The sequence below is a fragment of the Cherax quadricarinatus genome, chromosome 10 (assembly GCF_038502225.1).
Source record: "Cherax quadricarinatus isolate ZL_2023a chromosome 10, ASM3850222v1, whole genome shotgun sequence".
NCBI lineage: Eukaryota > Metazoa > Arthropoda > Malacostraca > Decapoda > Parastacidae > Cherax > Cherax quadricarinatus.
The window spans coordinates 2,310,363-2,334,677 of NC_091301.1; the positions used below are offsets into that span (position 1 = coordinate 2,310,363).

Genomic DNA, 24,315 nt, shown 5'->3' on the forward strand with positions numbered 1-24,315 from the left:
ATTCAAGGATTATGTGGAGTAAAATAAAGATTGGATGTGAAAAGTGGGTTATAATAAGCGTGTATGCACCTGGAGAAGAGAGAAGTGTAGAGGAGAGAGAGAGATTTTGGGAAATGTTGAGTGAATGCGTGGGGAGTTTTGAATCAAGTGTGAGAGTAATGGTGGTTGGGGATTTCAATGCTAAAGTGGGTAAAAATGTTATGGAAGGAGTAGTAGGTAAATTTGGGGTGCCAGGGGTAAATGTAAATGGGGAGCCTTTAATTGAGCTATGTGTAGAAAGAAATTTGGTAATAAGTAATACATATTTTATGAAAAAGAGGATAAATAAATATACAAGGTATGATGTAGCACGTAATGAAAGTAGTTTATTAGATTATGTATTGGTGGATAAAAGGTTGATGGGCAGGCTCCAGGATGTACATGTTTATAGAGGGGCAACTGATATATCGGATCATTATTTAGTTGTAGCTACAGTTAGAGTAAGAGGTAGATGGGAAAAGAGGAAGGTGGCAACAACAAGTAAGAGGGAGGTGAAAGTGTATAAACTAAGGGAGGAGGAAGTTCGGGTGAGATATAAGCGACTATTGGCAGAAAGGTGGGCTAGTGCAAAGATGAGTAGTGGGGGGGTTGAAGAGGGTTGGAATAGTTTTAAAAATGCAGTATTAGAATGTGGGGCAGAAGTTTGTGGTTATAGGAGGGTGGGGGCAGGAGGAAAGAGGAGTGATTGGTGGAATGATGAAGTAAAGGGTGTGATAAAAGAGAAAAAGGTAGCTTATGAGAGGTTTTTACAAAGCAGAAGTGTTATAAGAAGAGCAGAGTATATGGAGAGTAAAAGAAAGGTAAAGAGAGTGGTGAGAGAGTGCAAAAGGAGAGCAGATGATAGAGTGGGAGAGGCACTGTCAAGAAATTTTAATGAAAATAAGAAAAAATTTTGGAGTGAGTTAAACAAGTTAAGAAAGCCTAGGGAAAATATGGATTTGTCAGTTAAAAACAGAGTAGGGAAGTTAGTAGATGGGGAGATGGAGGTATTGGGTAGATGGCGAGAATATTTTGAGGAACTTTTAAATGTTAAGGAAGAAACAGAGGCAGTAATTTCATGCACTGGTCAGGGAGGTATACCATCTTTTAGGAGTGAAGAAGAGCAGAATGTAAGTGTGGGGGAGGTACGTGAGGCATTACGTAAAATGAAAGGGGGTAAAGCAGCTGGAACTGATGGGATCATGACAGAAATGTTAAAAGCAGGGGGGGATATAGTGTTGGAGTGGTTGGTACTTTTGTTTAATAAATGTATGAAAGAGGGGAAGGTACCTAGGGATTGGCAGAGAGCATGTATAGTCCCTTTATATAAAGGGAAAGGGGACAAAAGAGACTGTAAAAATTATAGAGGAATAAGTTTACTGAGTATACCAGGAAAAGTGTACGGTAGGGTTATAATTGAAAGAATTAGAGGTAAGACAGAATGTAGGATTGCGGATGAGCAAGGAGGTTTTAGAGTGGGTAGGGGATGTGTAGATCAGGTGTTTACATTGAAGCATATATGTGAACAGTATTTAGATAAAGATAGGGAAGTTTTTATTGCATTTATGGATTTAGAAAAGGCATATGATAGAGTGGATAGAGGAGCAATGTGGCAGATGTTGCAAGTATATGGAATAGGTGGTAAGTTATTAAATGCTGTAAAGAGTTTTTATGAGGATAGTGAGGCTCAGGTTAGGGTGTGTAGAAGAGAGGGAGACTACTTCCCGGTAAAAGTAGGTCTTAGACAGGGATGTGTAATGTCACCATGGTTGTTTAATATATTTATAGATGGGGTTGTAAAGGAAGTAAATGCTAGGGTGTTTGGGAGAGGGGTGGGATTAAATTATGGGGAATCAAATTCAAAATGGGAATTGACACAGTTACTTTTTGCTGATGATACTGTGCTTATGGGAGATTCTAAAGAAAAATTGCAAAGGTTAGTGGATGAGTTTGGGAATGTGTGTAAAGGTAGAAAGTTGAAAGTGAACATAGAAAAGAGTAAGGTGATGAGGGTGTCAAATGATTTAGATAAAGAAAAATTGGATATCAAATTGGGGAGGAGGAGTATGGAAGAAGTGAATGTTTTCAGATACTTGGGAGTTGACGTGTCGGCGGATGGATTTATGAAGGATGAGGTTAATCATAGAATTGATGAGGGAAAAAAGGTGAGTGGTGCGTTGAGGTATATGTGGAGTCAAAAAACGTTATCTATGGAGGCAAAGAAGGGAATGTATGAAAGTATAGTAGTACCAACACTCTTATATGGGTGTGAAGCTTGGGTGGTAAATGCAGCAGCGAGGAGACGGTTGGAGGCAGTGGAGATGTCCTGTTTAAGGGCAATGTGTGGTGTAAATATTATGCAGAAAATTCGGAGTGTGGAAATTAGGAGAAGGTGTGGAGTTAATAAAAGTATTAGTCAGAGGGCAGAAGAGGGGTTGTTGAGGTGGTTTGGTCATTTAGAGAGAATGGATCAAAGTAGAATGACATGGAAAGCATATAAATCTATAGGGGAAGGAAGGCGGGGTAGGGGTCGTCCTCGAAAGGGTTGGAGAGAGGGGGTAAAGGAGGTTTTGTGGGTAAGGGGCTTGGACTTCCAGCAAGCGTGCGTGAGCGTGTTAGATAGGAGTGAATGGAGACGAATGGTACTTGGGACCTGACGATCTGTTGGAGTGTGAGCAGGGTAATATTTAGTGAAGGGATTCAGGGAAACCGGTTATTTTCATATAGTCGGACTTGAGTCCTGGAAATGGGAAGTACAATGCCTGCACTTTAAAGGAGGGGTTTGGGATATTGGCAGTTTGGAGGGATATGTTGTGTATCTTTATACGTATATGCTTCTAAGCTGTTGTATTCTGAGCACCTCTGCAAAAACAGTGATAATGTGCGAGTGTGGTGAAAGTGTTGAATGATGATGAAAGTATTTTCTTTTTGGGGATTTTCTTTCTTTTTTTGGGTCACCCTGCCTCGGTGGGAGACGGCCGACTTGTTGAAAAAAAAAAAAAAAAATATAGATATACAGCACGTCAATACTTGACGTGCTGTTGGAGTGTGAGCAAAGTAACATTTATGAAGGGGTTCAGGGAAACCGGCAGGCCGGACTTGAGTCCTGGAGATGGGAAGTACAGTGCCTGCACTCTGAAGGAGGGGTGTTAATGTTGCAGTTTAAAAACTGTAGTGTAAAGCACCCTTCTGGCAAGACAGTGATGGAGTGAATGATGGTGAAAGTTTTTCTTTTTCGGGCCACCCTGCCTTGGTGGGAATCGGCCAGTGTGATAATAAAAAAAAATAATATGTATATATTTTTTTTTTTCAACAAACCGGCCGTATCCCACCGAGGCAGGGTGGTCCAAAAAGAAAAACAAAAGTTTCTCTTTTTAAATTTAGTAATTTATACAGGAGAAGGGGTTACTAGGCCCTTGCTCCCGGCATTTTAGTCGCCTCTTACAACACGCATGGCTTACGGAGGAAGAATTCTGTTCCACTTCCCCATGGAGATAAGAGGAAATAAACAAGAACAAGAACTAGAAACCGGTTATTTTCATATAGTCGGACTTGAGTCCTGGAAATGGGAAGTACAATGCCTGCACTTTAAAGGAGGGGTTTGGGATATTGGCAGTTTGGAGGGATATGTTGTGTATCTTTATATGTGTATGCTTCTAGACTGTTGTATTCTGAGCACCTCTGCAAAAACAGTGATAATGTGCGAGTGTGGTGAAAGTGTTGAATGATGATGAAAGTATTTTCTTTTTGGGGATTTTCTTTCTTTTTTGGGTCACCCTGCCTCGGTGGGAGACGGCCGACTTGTTGAAAAAAAAAAAAAAAAAAAAGAACTAGAGAGAAAATAGAAGAAAACCCAGAGGGGTGTTTGTATATATATGCTCGTACATGTATGTGTAGTGTGACCTAAGTGTAAGTAGAAGTAGCAAGACGCACCTGAAATGTTGCATGTTTATGATACAGAAAAAAGACACCAGCAATCCTACCATCACATAAAACAATTACAGGTTTCCATTTTACACTCACTTGGCATGACGGTAGTACCTCCCTGGGTGGTTGCTGTCTTCCAACCTACTACCTAAATGCTATATATATATTCTTCTTCTTTCAACAAACCGGCCATATCCCACCGAGGCAGGGTGGCCCAAAAAGAAAAACAAAAGTTTCTCTTTTCAAATTTAGTAATTTATACATTAGGAGGGGTTACTAGCCCCTTGCTCCCGGCATTTTAGTCGCTTTTTACAACACACATGGCTTACGGAGGAAGAATTCTGTTCCACTTCCCCATGGAGATAACAGGAAATAAACAAGAACAATAACTAGTAAAAAAATAGAAGAAAACCCAGAGGGGTGTGTGTGTGTGTGTATATATATATATACAGTGGACCCCCGCATAACGATTACCTCCAAATGCGACCAATTATGTAAGTGTATTTATGTAAGTGCGTTTGTACGTGTATGTTTGGGGGTCTGAAATGGACTAATCTACTTCACAATATTCCTTATGTTAACAAATTCGGTCAGTACTGGCACCTGAACATACTTCTGGAGTGAAAAAATATCGTTAACCGGGGGTCCACTGTATATATATATATATATATATATATATATATATATATATATATATATATATATATATATATATAGTCGGACTTGAGTCCTGGAAATGGGAAGTACAATGCCTGCACTTTAAAGGAGGGGTTTGGGATATTGGCAGTTTGGAGGGATATGTTGTGTATCTTTATACGTATATGCTTCTAGACTGTTGTATTCTGAGCACCTCTGCAAAAACAGTGATAATGTGCGAGTGTGGTGAAAGTGTTGAATGATGCTGAAAGTATTTTCTTTTTGGGGATTTTCTTTCTTTTTTGGGTCACCCTGCCTCGGTGGGAGACGGCCGACTTGTTGAAAAAAAAAAAAAAATATATGTATATATATATATACAGTGGACCCCCGCATAACGATTACCTCCGAATGCGACCAATTATGTAAGTGTATTTATGTAAGTGCGTTTGCACGTGTATGTTTGGGGGTCTGAAATGGACTAATCTACTTCACAATATTTCTTATGGGAACAAATTCGGTCAGTACTGGCACCTGAACATACTTCTGGAGTGAAAAAATATCGTTAACCGGGGGTCCACTATATATATATATAATATATATATATATATATATATATTATATATATATATATATAATATATATATAATATATATATATATATATATATATATGCTTGTACATTTGTGTGTAGTGTGACCTAAGTGTAAGTAGAAGTAGCAAAACGTACCTGAAATCTTGCATATTTATGAGACAGAAAAAAGACACCAGCAATCCTACCATTATGTAAAACAGTCACAGGCTTTCATTTTACAATCACTTGGCAGGACGGTAGTACCTCCCTGGGCGGTTGCTGTCTACCAACCTACTACCTAAATGATATACACCTGCCATCCGACTTACGACCTGCTCGACTTACGACAACTCGACTTACGACCGTGTTTTTTATGCCAAATTTCTGGGAAATAAACAAGTGTTTGTATTGTACACAGTGTTTATCCTAAACCTTACAGTATAAAATACAGTACTAACAGCATAAAAAGTAAAGTAAAACATGAAATACCAAAATAAAACATTAAAATAAAGTCATTACAAAAATGTTTTGTTGATATTCATTAGTAAAGTTCAACTTACGACCATTTCGAATTACGACCGGTTTCTCTGAACCGAACTCGGTCGTAAGTCGTATGGTAGGTGTATATATATATATATATTTTTTTTTCAACACGTCGGCTGTCTCCCACCGACTCAGGGTGACCCAAAAAGAAAATACTTTCATCATCATTCAACACTTTCACCTCACTGACACATAATCACTGTTTTTGCAGAGGTGCTCAGGACACAACAGCTTAGAAGCATATACGTATAAAGATAACATATCCCTCCAAACTGCTAATATCCCAAACCCCTCCTTTAGAGTGCAGGCATTGTACTTCCCATTTCCAGGACTCAAGTCCGGCTATATAAAAATAACCCGTTTCCCTGAATCCCTTCACTAAATATTACCCTGCTCACACTCCAACAGATCGTCAAGCTCCAAGTACCATTCGTCTCCATTCACTCCTATCGAACACGCTCATGCACGCCTGCTGGAAGTCCAAGCCCCTCACCCACAAAACCTCCCTTACCCCTTCCAACCTTTTCGAGGACGACCCCTACCCCGCCTTCCTTCTCCTACAGATTTAAATGCTCTCCATGTCATTCTACTTTGATCCATTCTCTCTAAATGACCAAACCACCTGAACAACCCCTCTTCAGCCCTCTGACTAGTACTTTTATTAACTCCACACCTCCTAATTTCCACACTCCGAATTTTCTGCATAATATTTGCACCACACATTGCCCTTAGAGATGACATCTCCACTGCCTCCAACCGCCTCCTCGCTGCTGCATTCACAACCCAAGCTTCACACCCATATAAGAGTGTTGGTACTACTATACTTTCATACATTCCCTTCTTTGCCTCCATAGATATCGTTTTTTGACTCCACATATACCTCAACGCACCACTCACCTTTTTTCCCTCGTCAGTTCTATGATTAACCTCATCCTTCATCAGTCCATCTTCCGACATGTCAACTCCCAAGTATCTGAAAACATTCACTTCTTCCATACTCCTCCCCAATTTGATATCCAATTTTTCTTTATCTAAATCATTTGAGACCCTTATCACCTTACTCTTTTCTATGTTCACTTTCAACTTACTACCTTTACACGCACTCCCAAACTCATCCACTAACCTTTGCAATTTTCTTTAGAATCTCCCGTAAGCACAGTATCAGCAAAAAGTAACTGTGTCAATTCCCATTTTGTATTTGATTCCCCATAATTTAATCCCACCCCTCTCCCGAACACCCTAGCATTTACTTCTTTTACAACCCCATCTATAAATATATTAAACAACCATGGTGACACTACACATCCTTGTCTAAGACCTACTTTTACCGGGAAGTAGTCTCCACTTTCTTGGTTTGCCTGCCCCCCCTCTCATCTGCGACTGCTTGACAGAGTAGAGAACAGAGCAAGACGTCTCATCTCTCGCCTTGACCCATCCTGGATAGATCTGTCATTTCAGCAGAGCCTTCAACATAGGAGGGATGTGGGTGGCCTTACTGTTATGTACAAGGCCAATATTGTCAAAGTACCACACTTGGATCCACTTCAAGGACAGCGTGAAACAAGCTTTTATGCCACATGACAGGCAGAAAGCAGCAACTTCACTCTGGCTGTACCCTTCTCCAGAACATCACTCCATCTGAGATCATATATACCCAGGATGACTCAAGTATGGAACACATTTGTACAGCATAATGATGTCAACGTGATAGTCAGTTGATCACATGAAAATGCTGGCCCACAGATGGCTCCAACTTCATCCTGTTCCCTACTTGTATGTCTCATAACAATAAAAATGCTTTCAAATGAGCTGATGTAGGTAACAGCTCTTAGCTTGCCAATAAAGTTAGGAATCCTTAACCTGTAAATAGCTTGTCAATAAAGCTAGGGATCCTTAACCTTGTCAAACCCTGTGTAAAAAAAAAAAAAAAAAAAAAGAGGAGAGGCTGTAATGAAATTTAACTCGGAGTTGTATATGTATAAAAAAATTTTTGCAGATGAAGTGCATCGCTTAGAGAGCACTGTGTCATCATTTACGGAGGAGGCTGGAAAAAAGACTCAAGCAGAAGTGTCCAAGATAAAGGATGACTATAACACAAGCATCAAAAATATGTCCCAAGAAGTCATGGATCTGGAGATGGTGAGTTGCTTTTCAAAATTCTTTCAGTTAAATTTTCTCTACTGAAAGGCAGGGTTCAGTACTCATTGCTACTACCTTGCCTCTAAAATCTACAGTAAGTTTAAATTAATAAACAGATGGTGGGAAACATTGTGCAATATAGAACAAACTTTGCATTGTTAGCTTAATGTTGTCTTTGGTTCCTACATCTTCAAGAGCTTGGCAGTAAGGCAAGATTCTCCTTGGCTGGTATAAGAACCCTATCTGCATGCATAAGTGAAACATGATGAGGAGATTGTTTACCAGCACTACCATATAATCTTCTGCCTGGCTCATTTTCAATTTCTACACAGTTTTATTTGAACCCTTCTTTCTGGGGAACATCATATTATGGGAACAAGTCTATTATATTATATTATATTGGCAGTTTGGAGGGATATGTTGTGTATCTTTATACGTATATGCTTCTAAACTGTTGCATTCTGAGCACCTCTGCAAAAACAGTGATAATGTGTGAGTGTGGTGAAAGTGTTGAATGATGATGAAAGTATTTTCTTTTTGGGGATTTTCTTTCTTTTTTGGGTCACCCTGCCTCAGTGGGAGACAGCCGACCTTTTTTTTTTTTTATCACACTGGCCGATTCCCACCAAGGCAGGGTGGCCCGAAAAAGAAAAACTTTCACCATCATTCACTCCATCACTGTCTTGCCAGAAGGGTGCTTTACACTACAGTTTTTAAACTGCAACATTAACCCCCTCCTTCAGGGGTGTTAATGTACTTGTTGAAAAAAAAAAAAAGTCTATTATAACAAAAGTGCCATGGTGTTTCAACATTGTTGTGTTTTCCGTTTTTTTAACACCGGACTATTTGGTCTTCCACCATCAAAAGATAACCTCTTTTGCTCATTGTACAAGGATCCTGATGATTTCCATCATCCAAAAGACTGAGTTTTTATATTCTTCCTACATTTTACCATCATTTATTCACATTTTCCTCTTTCATTTGCTCTCTCTTTAGTCAGCCATATTCCTGTTCAGAATGGAATTACATGCATCAATGTATCAGGAAATGAAAACTTGGATTCAGCACAGATGGCTGAGGAATTAGTGCATTGTTGGACTGTTAATATCAACATAGTGTAATACCTTAATAAATCCATATTTTATATAAGGACACCAATAAATAGTTTGTATAATCAGTGTTTTCAGCAATGTGCAAGTAAGATCAAAACTGTGAGAAATATAGAAAATATTTCAAGTAGTGTACAGAGGTTCAGGTTGAAAGCTTTCCTCAACAATGTTAAAAAAAAAAGATGAGAGGAAGAGCTCTCATTGTTGTTAAGAGTAGAATGGGGAACAGGACCAGGAAATATTAACTCATTTAGTGTTCAGAGATATTATAAATACTGATACATTTTGTTCATATTTTAAGCACAAATATACTGTAACTATATAGAGTACTGTACAAAGAAAAAAATGTTTGTAGCTCAACATGCACTGTAAGCATATAATGATATGTGAGGAATAAAAGAAAAAAATTTGCTACATTTTTCTGTGTACAGGCCTTAAATGAGAAGCAGCTCGAGTGTGACCGAACCCTTAGAGAACTGAAGAAGGCAACAAACGAGGCTGAACAACTCCAAGGCGAGTTGAATCGTAAAAAGGAGCAGCATCACCAAGACATACTCCACTTTCAAGAACGGATAAATGCTCTTGAGATTAAAGTCATGCTCCTATCTGCAGAAAGGGATAATATATCCACAGCAGGTCTACAAAATATCCAGGAGTAAGTGGTACAGTGATGATAGTGTCTTTTCTGCCTTATTGCCTTTCACGCATGTTTTCTTTTTTCTTACTGATTCAGTTAAAGGGTAAATAAAATAATTGTATGTATTTTCTTGTATTTTCTTGCATATTTATTAGTATGAAGCATAATGTAGATGTATATTATGTATCTTTCACACTTTGCCTTTTCAAAGGCTGGGTCAGATGCAAAGGTGTGACTTACATGATGAAACATATGGTACCTGTTGTATATACAGTAGTGCCAAATATAAATGAAAAATAAGGAAACCAGGAATCTGATGGAATTGTCTGTGATGAGTGAAATTTTTCATTCCTGGAAGATGAAATGTAAAGAGGTGGACAATTTGGAGAATATTTTAAGAAATTGTTGAATGTACTGTAAATAATGATTCTGTGGCAGAAATTTCTTGAGACAAAAAAAAAAATGAGAGCTATTAAAAGGAGTAGAGAGAGTTAAAAGGGAAAACAGCAGGAGTGGCTAAAATTAGAACTTATTTGGTATCCCCTTCTGACAGGGAGAGCCTACAGTGATTGTCAGGAAATGGGAGACAATCAGGTTTGATCCAAGGAAGGAGAGGACAACTCTAGTTCCCAGGATTATTAGCTTTTCACCCGCATGAAAGCAGTTACACTATTTCTCTCTTAAGGGTGTGGGGGTGGAGAAATTGAAGTTAAAATCTAAGTACAGTAATGGTGCAGAGTCATTGAAATGCCGGATATGCATCATGAATGGAGAGAGAGATCATATTTTACTCACCTCATGGTAGTGCTGCCATTTGTCTACCTGTAATCTGTCTTCAAATTTACATTAATTGTTGTGTTGAGTTGAGCATTAGAGATATTAAAGGTATGTTCTGTTCTTTTGTTCCTTTCTCTGGCATTTTTGTTGTAAAAATTAGCCTATTTACAAAACATTGCACATGCTAAATGGCTATCCTAAATAATTCTCTGTACTAACTGTTGTTATATTTTTCTATTACACTTTTGAGTGAAGAAAAGATTGATTAAGGGGATTTAAAGCCTTTCAGCCACACAAGTCATGTAACCTACCATTCACCCTGACCAAGAATACTTTTAAGTAACCTCACGATATATATACATTGAGAGGTACTCACCTAATTGTGGTTGCAGGGGTCGAGACTCAGCTCCTGGCCCCACCTCTTCACTGATCGCTACTAGGTCCTCTCTCTGCTTCCTGAGCTTTGTCATACCTTGTCTTAAAGCTGTGTATGGTACCTGCCTCCACTACATCGCTTGCTAGGCTCTTCCACTTCCTGACATCTCTGTGACTAAAGAAATACTTCCTAACATCCCTGTGACTCGTCTGAGTCTTCAGCTTCCAATTGTGACCCCTTGTTTCTGTGTCCCCTCTCTGGAACATCCTGTCTCTGTCCACCTTATCTATTCGACACAGTATTTTGTATGTCATTATCATGTCTCCCCTGACCCTCCTGTCCTCCAGTGTCGTCAGTCCAATTTTCCTGAACCTTTCTTTGTAGGACATTTCCCTGAGTTCCGGAACTAGCCTTGTTGCAGAGCTCAAGGGAATGTCCTATGATGAAAAGTTGAGGGAAATCGGACTGACAACACTGGAGGACAGGAGGGTCAGGAGGTATGCACCTCTTGATGTATACTATTGGTAACAAGCGTTTATTGAGATTGCACCGTGTCTTTTCTCTGTTGTCGGCACCACACTTCAGATTCACCTACATGAAGGCATACAGGTGCTCCTTGACTTATGATGGGGTTACATTCCAACGAACCCATTGTAAGTTGAAAATACCATAAGTCAGATATGAATATATGCTAAACAAATAATTATTATAACTAAGTACGATAATTGAAAAGTAAAATGAGTATGACTTATGGACTTGCCGTATTATGCTGGGTAATTATCTTAAATTTCATCTCCAAAGTGATTGCTTTTGCATCATCATAAAGTCGAACTATTGCAAGTGGAACCATTGTAAGTCGAGGAGCACTTGTAAAAAATTCAAAAGATATTTAAGGTAAAACTGCAATAATTTTACAGAAGTGAGCAGCAGAGAGAAGAACTTTTAACTAGGATCCATGAGCTGGAGGACCGAGTAATAGCCTTGCGAGAAGAATGCGTTGCCATCAGAATCGAGTATGAAGAGGCGAAGAGAAATCATAATTATGTCTCATCCCTACTGGAGAAGGTCAAAGAAGAAAGTCAAAGTAGTGAGAAATTTTTGAAAAGTCAGCTAAGGTTAGATTATTTTACTCGAGAATTTCATCATTTATTATGGTCTTCAGAATGTTTTTTTGTTACTTTTAATCAGTGTACCATGGGATGGAATATTGTAGTCAGTTTTTATATACATGTACTCAGTTTTTTTTAAATTCAATACATATTGATTATTATTATTTTTATTTTGTTTCATTTTATATACAGTTTAACCTTGGTTTTCGTATACCCTATTATTATTTTTATTTTGTTTCATTTTATATACAGTTTAACCTTGGTTTTCGTATACCCTAGTTGGAGACAATTCTTGGAGAAAATTCTCTATAAAATGTATTTTTTGTTAATATTTTTGGTGTCTGGAATGGATTAATTGGTTCCGTTCCAGACACCCAAAAATATTAACAAAAAATACATTTTATAGAGAATTTTCTCCAAGAATTGTCTCCAACTAGGGCATACTAAAACCGAGGTTCCACTGTATTTTTATAGTTTGTATTATATTTTATTATTTTTTTATTTTATTATTTTCTTTAATTTGCTTATTATTTTTTATTCTTGGGTAATTTCTAAGCCTGAAGGAGTCATGCAGCACGTAGGAAATTAGAAATGTATCAAACTTGATCCAAGCACAGGGAGAGTAGCTCCAATGTCTAGGGCAGTGGTTCCCAACCTTATCTTACTCCCGCACCCCTATAAAATTTTTGCTCTAACCTCGCACCCCCTACAATTTAAACTTTGTTCAAGGATAAAGGATGCGGAATCATACTAAATTTTATCAAAAGAAGATATTTATTTCACTTTCTAATATAATATGTGAACAAAAATCAGACTTAGAGAAAAGAAACATATCACAGAATGATATTTGAATACACCTTACAAAAATAATAACTCTTGCTTGAAATATATACAAAAAAGTAAAATCATGAACTAGCTTTCAAACCTTTAGAAAGGAATTTTATTTTTTTAATATGTAAAAAAATCAAACATATGGACAAGAAAGGATGTCTCAGATTAACATTTGAATATACCATACAAAAAATAGCTACTTTCTTTAAATATATACAAGATAATAAAATCAAAAGGCTGACTTCCAAAAAGTTTGCGAATCCATTTTAATTCAATGACTCATTTGTTCCTGTTTCTTGCTTGTGAGATTTTCAAAACAGGGGACTATGTTGCTGATAGCAACACGCATGTCTGTCTGTGCATTCAAACGATTTTAGATTTTGTCTTAATTGACAAAAGAGTACTAAATCCTGATTCACATAAGTAAGTTGTCGCAAATGGAATGAGCACAGTTAGTGGTTTCACAAAGTCTTGGAAATAGAACCATAGCCGAGCACCAATACTCTTCCAAAGTTTTACTCTCAAATTGCATTTCAAGAGCACGATTTGAACGCAGATCTATAAGATCTTCTTTCAGCTCTCCATCAACAAGTGATGGACGCTTCTCGCACCCCCTGGAATGATGTCTCACACCCCAGGGGGTGCGAGCACCCCAGGTTGGGAACCCCTGGTCTAGGGTCAAGAGTGCTTCACCAGCTCCTCCCATTCCTTGAAAGATTTATAAGGAAAGTAAAACAAATGTAAGTTTAGCGAAGTTGTCAGTTGCCCGGTTGCTCTTTCAGGATGCATGTTATAAATAAGTTACAATTATCGAGGAGGGTTACAGAAATGGTTGAAATGTTTGAGGGTTACAGAAATGGCTGAAGTATTTAAGGTAGCTTTTAATCAAGGAAAACTATAGAGCATTTGTCAATGTAGAAATTGAAAAGTAACCACTGTAAAGGCAAAAAAAAAATTGTGGCCAATGGAGAATTGGTTGGAGAAAGGAGTTGTGGAAGCCAAAAGTGAATGTGTGAATCATGTAACAAAAGTGTTGAAAGAAAAATACAGTGTGTTGCTTTGAGAGAAATTGGACCTGCCCCTCCTCTTCCTTGTATCAAACAAACCAGCCATATCCCACTGAGGCAGGATGACCTAAAAAGAAAATCAAAAGTTTCTCTTTTAAAATTTAGTAATTTATACAGGAAAAGGGGTTACTAGCTGTTTGTCTCCAGCATTTTAGTCGCCTCTTATGACATGCACGGCTTATGGAGAAAGAATTCTGTTCCTCTTCCTCATGGAGAATCTGTGCTCCAGTTCCCCGAATTAAGCCTGAATGCCTTCCACATCCCCCCCCCAGGTGCTGTATAATCCTCCGGGTTTAGCGCTTCCCCCTTGATTATAATAATAATAATTCCTCATGGAGATAAGAGGAAATAAAGAAGAACAAGAACTATTGAGAAAATAGAAGAAAACCCAGATGGGTATGTATATATATACATGTTCCTGCTTGTGTAGTGTGACCTGTTTATGAGATAGAAAAAAAGATACCAGTATTCTACCATCATGTAAAACAATTATAGGTTTTCATTTCACATTCACTTGGTAGCAACCACCCTCCCTGGGTGGTTGCTGTCTACTAACCTAATACCTAGGAAATATTATAATAATAATACAAGTATTAATGAGTACTTGCAGTGTGCAAAGGATGCACTTATAAATTCAAATTTTATTTCTTTATGCGGTACAAAATAATGTAGTTTACGTGTAATAAAACATTGTGTGAGTGAGGTGAAAGTGTTGAATGATGATGAAAGTATTTTCTTTTTGGGGATTTTCTTTCTTTTTTGAGTCACCCTGCCTCGGTGGGAGACGGTCGACTTGTTGAAAAAAAAAAAAAAAAGGTACAAAAGAAATCCACTCTGTAGGAAGGAGTATGAGAGTAGATGGAATGATAAAGTTTCAGCTGATGAATGGGGTTGAAGTTTTCCCTTGAAAAATAGTAACTTGCTCTTGCTGTGCAAAACAGTCATCTTGCATCAACTTTGTACACCATCAACAAATGTGCACCATCAACAAATGTGCACCACATGTACGAGAATTTGAGAGGATAGATGTTCACCATCCTACTCTGATCATGGAGAAGACCAACTGCAGATAATGTTGAAGTAATTGTAAGCTGGAGAAAGAGTTTAAAATGCTTTTTGTAGTTACTGAAACTGTTGCTTCAGTAATTAAGACATTGATGTGACTGTGACCCAAAAAAGAAAATGAGTATCATGGGGAAACAACATAAACAGTGGGATCTAAGAAGAAATTGCTGCTAGTTCATTGCAATCTTTTTCTTTATATCACATCTCTTACTATTTGTGTATAGAATAACACATTTTACTAGTATAGCAGAAATTATCTTATAAATATGAATTGTGTAGTAAATGTAGTTCATTGAAAAGGTTCACAAATAACTCACACTTAGAGGGAAAAACTTTAGACAGAGAGGGAACTTCAGATATTGTCTAAAGTTTCCTCCCTAAATGTAAGTTCTGTGAATTGTTCCAACTACGTACTTATTCTTTCTAGCAAAGGTAGTGGTTTAGACACTGGAAAATTAAGATCTTTCCATAATAGACTTGAGTCCTGGAAATGGGAAGTACAATGCCTGCACTTTAAAGGAGGGGTTTGGGATATTGGCAGTTTGGAGGGATATGTTGTGTATCTTCATATGTATATGCTTCTAAACTGTTGTATCCTGAGCACCTCTGCAAAAACAGTGATAATGTGTGAGTGTGGTGAAAGTGTTGAATGATGATGAAAGTATTTTCTTTTTTGGGTCACCCTGCCTTGGTGGGAGATGGCAGACTTGTTGGAAAAATATATATATATACGTGGGATTAAATTATGGGGAATCAATTTCAAAATGGGAATTGACACAGTTACTTTTTGCTGATGATACTGTGCTTATGGGAGATTCTAAAGAAAAATTGCAAAGGTTAGTGGATGAGTTTGAGAATGTGTGTAAAGGTAGAAAGTTGAAAGTGAACATAGAAAAGAGTAAGGTGATGAGGGTATCAAATGATTTAGATAAAGAAAAATTGGATATCAAATTGGGGAGGAGGAGTATGGAAGAAGTGAATGTTTTCAGATACTTGGGAGTTGACGTGTCGGCGGATGGATTTATGAAGGATGAGGTTAATCATAGAATTGATGAGGGAAAAAAGGTGAGTGGTGCGTTGAGGTATATGTGGAGTCAAAAAACGTTATCTATGGAGGCAAAGAAGGGAATGTATGAAAGTATAGTAGTACCAACACTCTTATATGGATGTGAAGCTTGGGTGGTAAATGCAGCAGCGAAGAGACGGTTGGAGGCAGTGGAGATGTCCTGTCTAAGGGCAATGTGTGGTGTAAATATTATGCAGAAAATTCGGAGTGTGGAAATTAGGAGAAGGTGTGGAGTTAATAAAAGCATTAGTCAGAGGGCAGAAGAGGGGTTGTTGAGGTGGTTTGGTCATTTAGAGAGAATGGATCAAAGTAGAATGACATGGAAAGCATATAAATCTATAGGGAAAGGAAAGAGGGGGGTAGGGGTCGTCCTCGAAAGGGTTGGAAAGAGGGGGTAAAGGAGGTTTTGTGGGCGAGGGGCTTGGACTTCCAGCAAGCGTGCATGAGCGTGTTAGATAGGAGTGAATGGAGACAAATGATACTTGGGACCTGACGATCTGTTGGAGTGTGAGCAGGGTAATATTTAGTGAAGGGATTCAGGGAAACCAGTTATTTTCATATAGTCGGACTTGAGTCCTGGAAATGGGAAGTACAATGCCTGCACTTTAAAGGAGTGGTTTGGGATATTGGCAGTTTGGAGGGATATGTTGTGTATCTTTATACGTATATGCTTCTAAACTGTTGTATTCTGAGCACCTCTGCAAAAGCAGTGATAATGTGTGAATGTGGTGAAAGTGTTGAGTGATGATGAAAGTATTTTCTTTTTGGGGATTTTCTTTCTTTTCTGGGTCATCCTGCCTTGGTGGGAGACGACCGACTTGTTGAAAAAAATATATATATATATATATATATATATATATATATATATATATATTATATATTATATATTATATATTATATATATATATATATATATATATATATATATATATATATATATATATATATATATATATATTATATATATTATATATATTATATATTATATAATATATATTATATATATTATATATATTATATATTATATATTATACACTATATATATATATATATATATATATATATATATATATATATATATATATATATATATATATATATATATATATATATATGTATTTATATGTATTTATATATATATATATAGGTAGTAGGTTGGTAGACAGCAACCGCCCAGGGAGGTACTACCGTCCTGCCAAGTGAGTGTAAAACGAAAGCCTGTAATTGTTTTACATGATGGTAGGATTGCTGGTGTCCTTTTTTCTGTCTCATGAACATGCAAGATTTCAGGTATGTCTTGCTACTTCTACTTACACTTAGGTCACACTACACATACATGTACAAGCACATATATACACACCCCTCTGGGTTTTCTTCTATTTTCTTTCTAGTTCTTATTCTTGTTTATTTCCTCTTATCTCCATGGGGAAGTGGAACAGAATTCTTCCTCCGTAAGCCATGCGTGTTGTAAGAGGCAACTAAAATGCCGGGAGCAAGGGGCTAGTAACCTCTTCTCCTGTATATATTACTAAATGTAAAAGGAGAAACTTTCGTTTTTCCTTTTGGGCCACCCCGCCTCGGTGGGATACGGCCGGTGTGTTGAAAGAAAGAAAGATATATATATATATATATATATATATATATATATATATATATATATATATATATATATATATATATAGGTAGTAGGTTGGTAGACAGCAACCACCCAGGGAAGTACTACCGTCCTGCCAAATGACTGTGAAACAAAAACCTGTAACTGTTTTGCATGATGGTAGGATTGCTGGTTTCTTTTTCTGTCTCATAAACACGCTAGATAACAGGGATATCTTGCTTCTCCTACTTACACTTTGGTCACACTTCACAGACACGCACATGCATATATATATATACATACATCTAGGTTTTTCTCCTTTTTCTAAATAGCTCTTGTTCTTTTTTATTTCTTCTATTGTCCATGGGGAAGTGGAAAAGAATCTTTCCTCCGTAAGCCATGCGTGTCGTATGAGGCGACTAAAATGCCGGGAGCAATGGGCTAGTAACCCCTTCTCCTGTATACATTTACTAAAAAAGAGAAGAAGAAAAACTTTATAAAACTGGGATGCTTAAATGTGCGTGGATGTAGTGCGGATGACAAGAAACAGATGATTGCTGATGTTATGAATGAAAAGAAGTTGGATGTCCTGGCCCTAAGCAAAACAAAGCTGAAGGGGGTAGGGGAGTTTCGGTGGGGGGAAATAAATGGGATTAAATCTGGAGTATCTGAGAGAGTTAGAGCAAAGGAAGGGGTAGCAGTAATGTTAAATGATCAGTTATGGAAGGAGAAAAGAGAATATGAATGTGTAAATTCAAGAATTATGTGGATTAAAGTAAAGGTTGGATGCGAGAAGTGGGTCATAATAAGCATGTATGCACCTGGAGAAGAGAGGAATGCAGAGGAGAGAGAGAGATTTTGGGAGATGTTAAGTGAATGTATAGGAGCCTTTGAACCAAGTGAGAGAGTAATTGTGGTAGGGGACCTGAATGCTAAAGTAGGAGAAACTTTTAGAGAGGGTGTGGTAGGTAAGTTTGGGGTGCCAGGTGTAAATGATAATGGGAGCCCTTTGATTGAACTTTGTATAGAAAGGGGTTTAGTTATAGGTAATACATATTTTAAGAAAAAGAGGATAAATAAGTATACACGATATGATGTAGGGCGAAATGACAGTAGTTTGTTGGATTATGTATTGGTAGATAAAAGACTGTTGAGTAGACTTCAGGATGTACATGTTTATAGAGGGGCCACAGATATATCAGATCACTTTCTAGTTGTAGCTACACTGAGAGTAAAAGGTAGATGGGATACAAGGAGAATAGAAGCATCAGGGAAGAGAGAGGTGAAGGTTTATAAACTAAAAGAGGAGGCAGTTAGGGTAAGATATAAACAGCTATTGGAGGATAGATGGGCTAATGAGAGCATAGGCAATGGGGTCGAAGAGGTATGGGGTAGGTTTAAAAATGTAGTGTTAGAGTGTTCAGCAGAAGTTTGTGGTTACAGGAAAGTGGGTGCAGGAGGGAAGAGGAGCGATTGGTGGAATGATGATGTAAAGAGAGTAGTAAGGGAGAAAAAGTTAGCATATGAGAAGTTTTTACAAAGTAGAAGTGATGCAAGGAGGGAAGAGTATATGGAGAAAAAGAGAGAGGTTAAGAGAGTGGTGAAGCAATGTAAAAAGAGAGCAAATGAGAGAGTGGGTGAGATGTTATCAACAAATTTTGTTGAAAATAAGAAAAAGTTTTGGAGTGAGATTAACAAGTTAAGAAAGCCTAGAGAACAAATGGATTTGTCAGTTAAAAATAGGAGAGGAGAGTTATTAAATGGAGAGTTAGAGGTATTGGGAAGATGGAGGGAATATTTTGAGGAATTGTTAAATGTTGATGAAGATAGGGAAGCTGTGATTTCGTGTATAGGGCAAGGAGGAATAACATCTTGTAGGAGTGAGGAAGAGCCAGTTGTGAGTGTGGGGGAAGTTCGTGAGGCAGTAGGTAAAATGAAAGGGGGTAAGGCAGCCGGGATTGATGGGATAAAGGTAGAAATGTTAAAAGCAGGTGGGGATATAGTTTTGGAGTGGTTGGTGCAATTATTTAATAAATGTATGGAAGAGGGTAAGGTACCTAGGGATTGGCAGAGAGCATGCATAGTTCCTTTGTATAAAGGCAAAGGGGATAAAAGAGAGTGCAAAAATTATAGGGGGATAAGTCTGTTGAGTGTACCTGGTAAAGTGTATGGTAGAGTTATAATTGAAAGAATTAAGAGTAAGATGGAGAATAGGATAGCAGATGAACAAGGAGGCTTTAGGAAAGGTAGGGGGTGTGTGGACCAGGTGTTTACAGTGAAACATATAAGTGAACAGTATTTAGATAAGGCTAAAGAGGTCTTTGTGGCATTTATGGATTTGGAAAAGGCGTATGACAGGGTGGATAGGGGGGCAATGTGGCAGATGTTGCAAGTGTATGGTGTAGGAGGTAGGTTACTGAAAGCAGTGAAGAGTTTTTACGAGGATAGTGAGGCTCAAGTTAGAGTATGTAGGAAAGAGGGAAATTTTTTCCCAGTAAAAGTAGGCCTTAGACAAGGATGTGTGATGTCACCGTGGTTGTTTAATATATTTATAGATGGGGTTGTAAGAGAAGTAAATGCGAGGGTCTTGGCAAGAGGCGTGGAGTTAAAAGATAAAGAATCACACACAAAGTGGGAGTTGTCACAGCTGCTCTTTGCTGATGACACTGTGCTCTTGGGAGATTCTGAAGAGAAGCTGCAGAGATTGGTGGATGAATTTGGTAGGGTGTGCAAAAGAAGAAAATTAAAGGTGAATACAGGAAAGAGTAAGGTTATGAGGATAACAAAAAGATTAGGTGATGAAAGATTGAATATCAGATTGGAGGGAGAGAGTATGGAGGAGGTGAACGTATTCAGATATTTGGGAGTGGACGTGTCAGCGGATGGGTCTATGAAAGATGAGGTGAATCATAGAATTGATGAGGGAAAAAGAGTGAGTGGTGCACTTAGGAGTCTGTGGAGACAAAGAACTTTGTCCTTGGAGGCAAAGAGGGGAATGTATGAGAGTATAGTTTTACCAACGCTCTTATATGGGTGTGAAGCGTGGGTGATGAATGTTGCAGCGAGGAGAAGGCTGGAGGCAGTGGAGATGTCATGTCTGAGGGCAATGTGTGGTGTGAATATAATGCAGAGAATTCGTAGGCACTGAAGCTGTCACTAGAGGATGAGCAATGGGATCAGGCAACCCTCCCAGTGCGACTGGGAGGTATACGGGTGCGTAAAGCAACGCATGTTGCTTTACCTGCTTTTCTGTCTTCGTGTTTGGCTTCCAGTGCATTAGTCAAGAAGATAGTGCCCGAACACTTGAGAGACGTGGTAGAAGCTCAAGACCCCAGGTTTACTGAAGCAGCGATTCGGTGGGACACCCTTACAGACTCCTCCAGTAGACCAGCTCCTCCCAAACAGCACAAACAGTCCCACTGGGACAAACCGATCATGGAAAAAATCGCCAACACAATGCTGTCCAATGTTTCAGGAAAGAACAAAGCTTGTCTTCTGGCAGTGAAGGCACCACACTCAGGAGATATCCTGTTAGCTGTTCCCAATTCCTCCCTGGGCACCCATCTCGACCCAAAGGCCATTCGGATTGGTGTTGCTCTTCACCTAGCTGCCCCCATCCTCACCGAACATAGGTGTATTTGCGGCAGGGCGACAGCTGATCAATTCGGACTTCATGGTCTCGTGTGCCACACAGCAGAAGGGAAGTATGCCAGACATGAGGAGATAAATGACATAATAAAGAGAAGCCTCGCCACAGCCCGTTGCCCAGCTCAACGGGAACCCCAAGTACAGAGGTCTGATGGAAGTCAAAAGCGTCCTGATGGAAGTCAAAAGCGTCCTGATGGAGCCACTATGCTACCCTGGAAGGATGGAAAGCAGATTGCCTGGGACTACACCTGTGCTGCCACATTGGCAGACACCTACTTGCCATATTCCGTAGTGGAAGGGAGTGGAGCTGCCACCCACAGGGAGACCCAGAAGATCCGAAAATATGAAGACCTTCCCCCTTGTTATAACTTCATTCCAATAGGGTCGGAAACCCTTGGAGCATGGGGCAAGTGTGCTCTAAAGTTCCTCAAAGTGCTGGGTGAAAAGCTCATCATAGAAACCAAGGACCACAGGGTGACCAGCTTCCTCTTTCAGAGACTCAGTGTTGCGATCCAGAGAGGAAATGCCTGCAGCATTCTGGGCACGCAGCCCACCGCAGGGGAGCTGGACGAAGTATTTGAGATGTAGCTCTGAGTTACCTATGTTGTTTTACTTTCTGTTGTATTTTTGTGAATGTTTGGCCAGTGTATTTTGTCTTTAAATAAAACATTCTTGAAATATAGGGGGTGGTAGGAGAAAATTCTCAAACAGCTTCAGGGAGAACCTTGAGTTTTCCCTGAAGCAAGTTTATTCTTGTCTCTGAGGATGAGGGTCCCTACGACAGTTCTAGAGGTGGTACCTCCCTATATTTATATATTATTATTATCACACTGGCCGATTCCCACCAAGGCAGGGTGGCCCAAAAAAGAAAAACTTTCACCATCATTCACTCCATCACTGTCTTGCCAGAAGGATGCTTTGCACTACAGTTTTTAAGCTGCAACATTAACACCCCTCCTTCAGAGTGCAGGCACCGTACTTCCCATCTCCAGGACTCAAGTCCGGCCTGCCGGTTTCCCTGAACCCCTTCATAAATGTTACATTGCTCACACTCCAACAGCACGTCAAGTATTAAAAACCATTTGTTTCCATTCACTCCTATCAAACACGCTCACGCATGCCTGCTGGAAGTCCAAGCCCCTCGCACACAAAACCTCCTTTACCCCCTCCCTCCAACCTTTCCTAGGCCGACCCCTACCCCGCCTTCCTTCCACTACAGACTGATACACTCTTGAAGTCATTCTGTTTCGCTCCATTCTCTCTACATGTCCGAACCACCTCAACAACCCTTCCTCAGCCCTCTGGACAACAGTTTTGGTAATCCCGCACCTCCTCCTAACTTCCAAACTATGAATTCTCTGCATTGTATTCACACCACACATTGCCCTCAGACATGACATCTCCACTGCCTCCAGCCTTCTCCTCGCTGCAACATTCATCACCCATGCTTCACACCCATATAAGAGCGTTGGTAAAACTATACTCTCATACATTCCCCTCTTTGCCTCCAAGGACAAAGTTCTTTGTCTCCACAGACTCCTAAGTGCACCACTCACCCTTTTCCCCTCATCAATTCTATGATTCACCTCATCTTTCATAGACCCATCCGCTGACACGTCCACTCCCAAATATCTGAATACATTCACCTCCTCCATACCCTCTCCCTCCAATCTGATATCCAATCTTTCATCACCTAATCTTTTTGTTATCCTCATAACCTTACTCTTTCCTGTATTCACTTTTAATTTTCTTCTTTTGCATACCCTACCAAATTCATCCACCAATCTCTGCAACTTCTCTTCAGAATCTCCAAAGAGCACAGTGTCATCAGCAAAGAGCAACTGTGACAACTCCCACTTTATGTGTGATTCTTTATCTTTTAACTCCACGCCTCTTGCCAAGACCCTCGCATTTACTTCTCTTACAACCCCATCTATAAATATATTGAACAACCATGGTGGCATCACACATCCTTGTCTAAGGCCTACTTTTACTGGGAAATAATTTCCCTCTTTCCTACATACTCTAACTTGAGCCTCACTATCCTCGTAAAAACTCTTCACTGCTTTCAGTAACCTACCTCCTACACCATACACCTGCAACATCTGCCACATTGCCCCCCTATCCACCCTGTCATACGCCTTTTCCAAATCCATAAATGCCACAAAGACCCCTTTAGCCTTATCTAAATACTGTTCACTTATGTGTTTCACTGTAAACACCTGGTCCACACACCCCCTACCTTTCCTAAAGCCTCTTTGTTCATCTGCTATCCTATTCTCCGTCTTACTCTTAATTCTTTCAATAATAACTCTACCATACACTTTACCTGGTACACTCAACAAACTTATCCCCCTATAATTTTTGTACTCTCTTTTGTCCCCTTTGCCTTTATACAAAGGAACTATGCATGCTCTCTGCCAATCCCTAGGTACCTTACCCTCTTCCATACATTTATTAAATAATTGCACCAACCACTCCAAAACTATATCCCCACCTGCTTTTAATATTTCTATCTTTATCCCATCAATCCCGGCTGCCTTACCCCCTTTCATTTTACCTACTGCCTCACGAACTTCCCTCACACTCACAACTGGCTCTTCCTCACTCCTACAAGATGTTATTCCTCCTTGCCCTATACACGAAATCACAGCTTCCCTATCTTCATCAACATTTAACAATTCCTCAGAATATTCGCTCCATCTTCCCAATACCTCTAACTCTCCATTTAATAACTCTCCTCTCCTATTTTTAACTGACAAATCCATTTGTTCTCTAGGCTTCCTTAACTTGTTAATCTCACTCCAAAACTTTTTCTTATTTTCAACAAAATTTGTTGATAACATCTCACCCACTCTCTCATTTGCTCTCTTTTTACATTGCTTCACCACTCTCTTAACCTCTCTCTTTTTCTCCATATACTCTTCCCTAGTTGCATCACTTCTACTTTGTAAAAACTTCTCATATGCTAACTTTTTCTCCCTTACTACTCTCTTTACATCATCATTCCACCAATCGCTCCTCTTCCCTCCCGCACCCACCTTCCTGTAACCACAAACTTCTGCTGAACACTCCAACACTACATTTTTAAACCTTCCCCATACTTCTTCGACCCCACTGCCTATGCTCTCATTAGCCCATCTATCCTCCAATAGCTGTTTATATCTTGCCCTAACTGCCTCCTCTTTTAGTTTTTAAACCT

The 24,315-nt window shown here is 39.1% G+C and overlaps 1 protein-coding gene across 6 annotated transcripts in view; it reads left to right on the forward strand.

The window, feature by feature from the left end:
* Positions 1-24,315, forward strand: part of LOC128687880 (sodium channel and clathrin linker 1) — a 52,160-nt gene that overhangs the window by 16,104 nt on the left and 11,741 nt on the right. For all 6 annotated transcript variants that reach the window (XM_070083487.1, XM_070083489.1, XM_070083491.1 and 3 more), the window contains 3 exons: positions 7,692-7,834; positions 9,375-9,598; positions 11,651-11,848. In XM_070083487.1, coding sequence (XP_069939588.1) covers positions 7,692-7,834; positions 9,375-9,598; positions 11,651-11,848 — 565 coding nt within the window. The remainder of the gene's footprint in view (positions 1-7,691; positions 7,835-9,374; positions 9,599-11,650; positions 11,849-24,315) is intronic.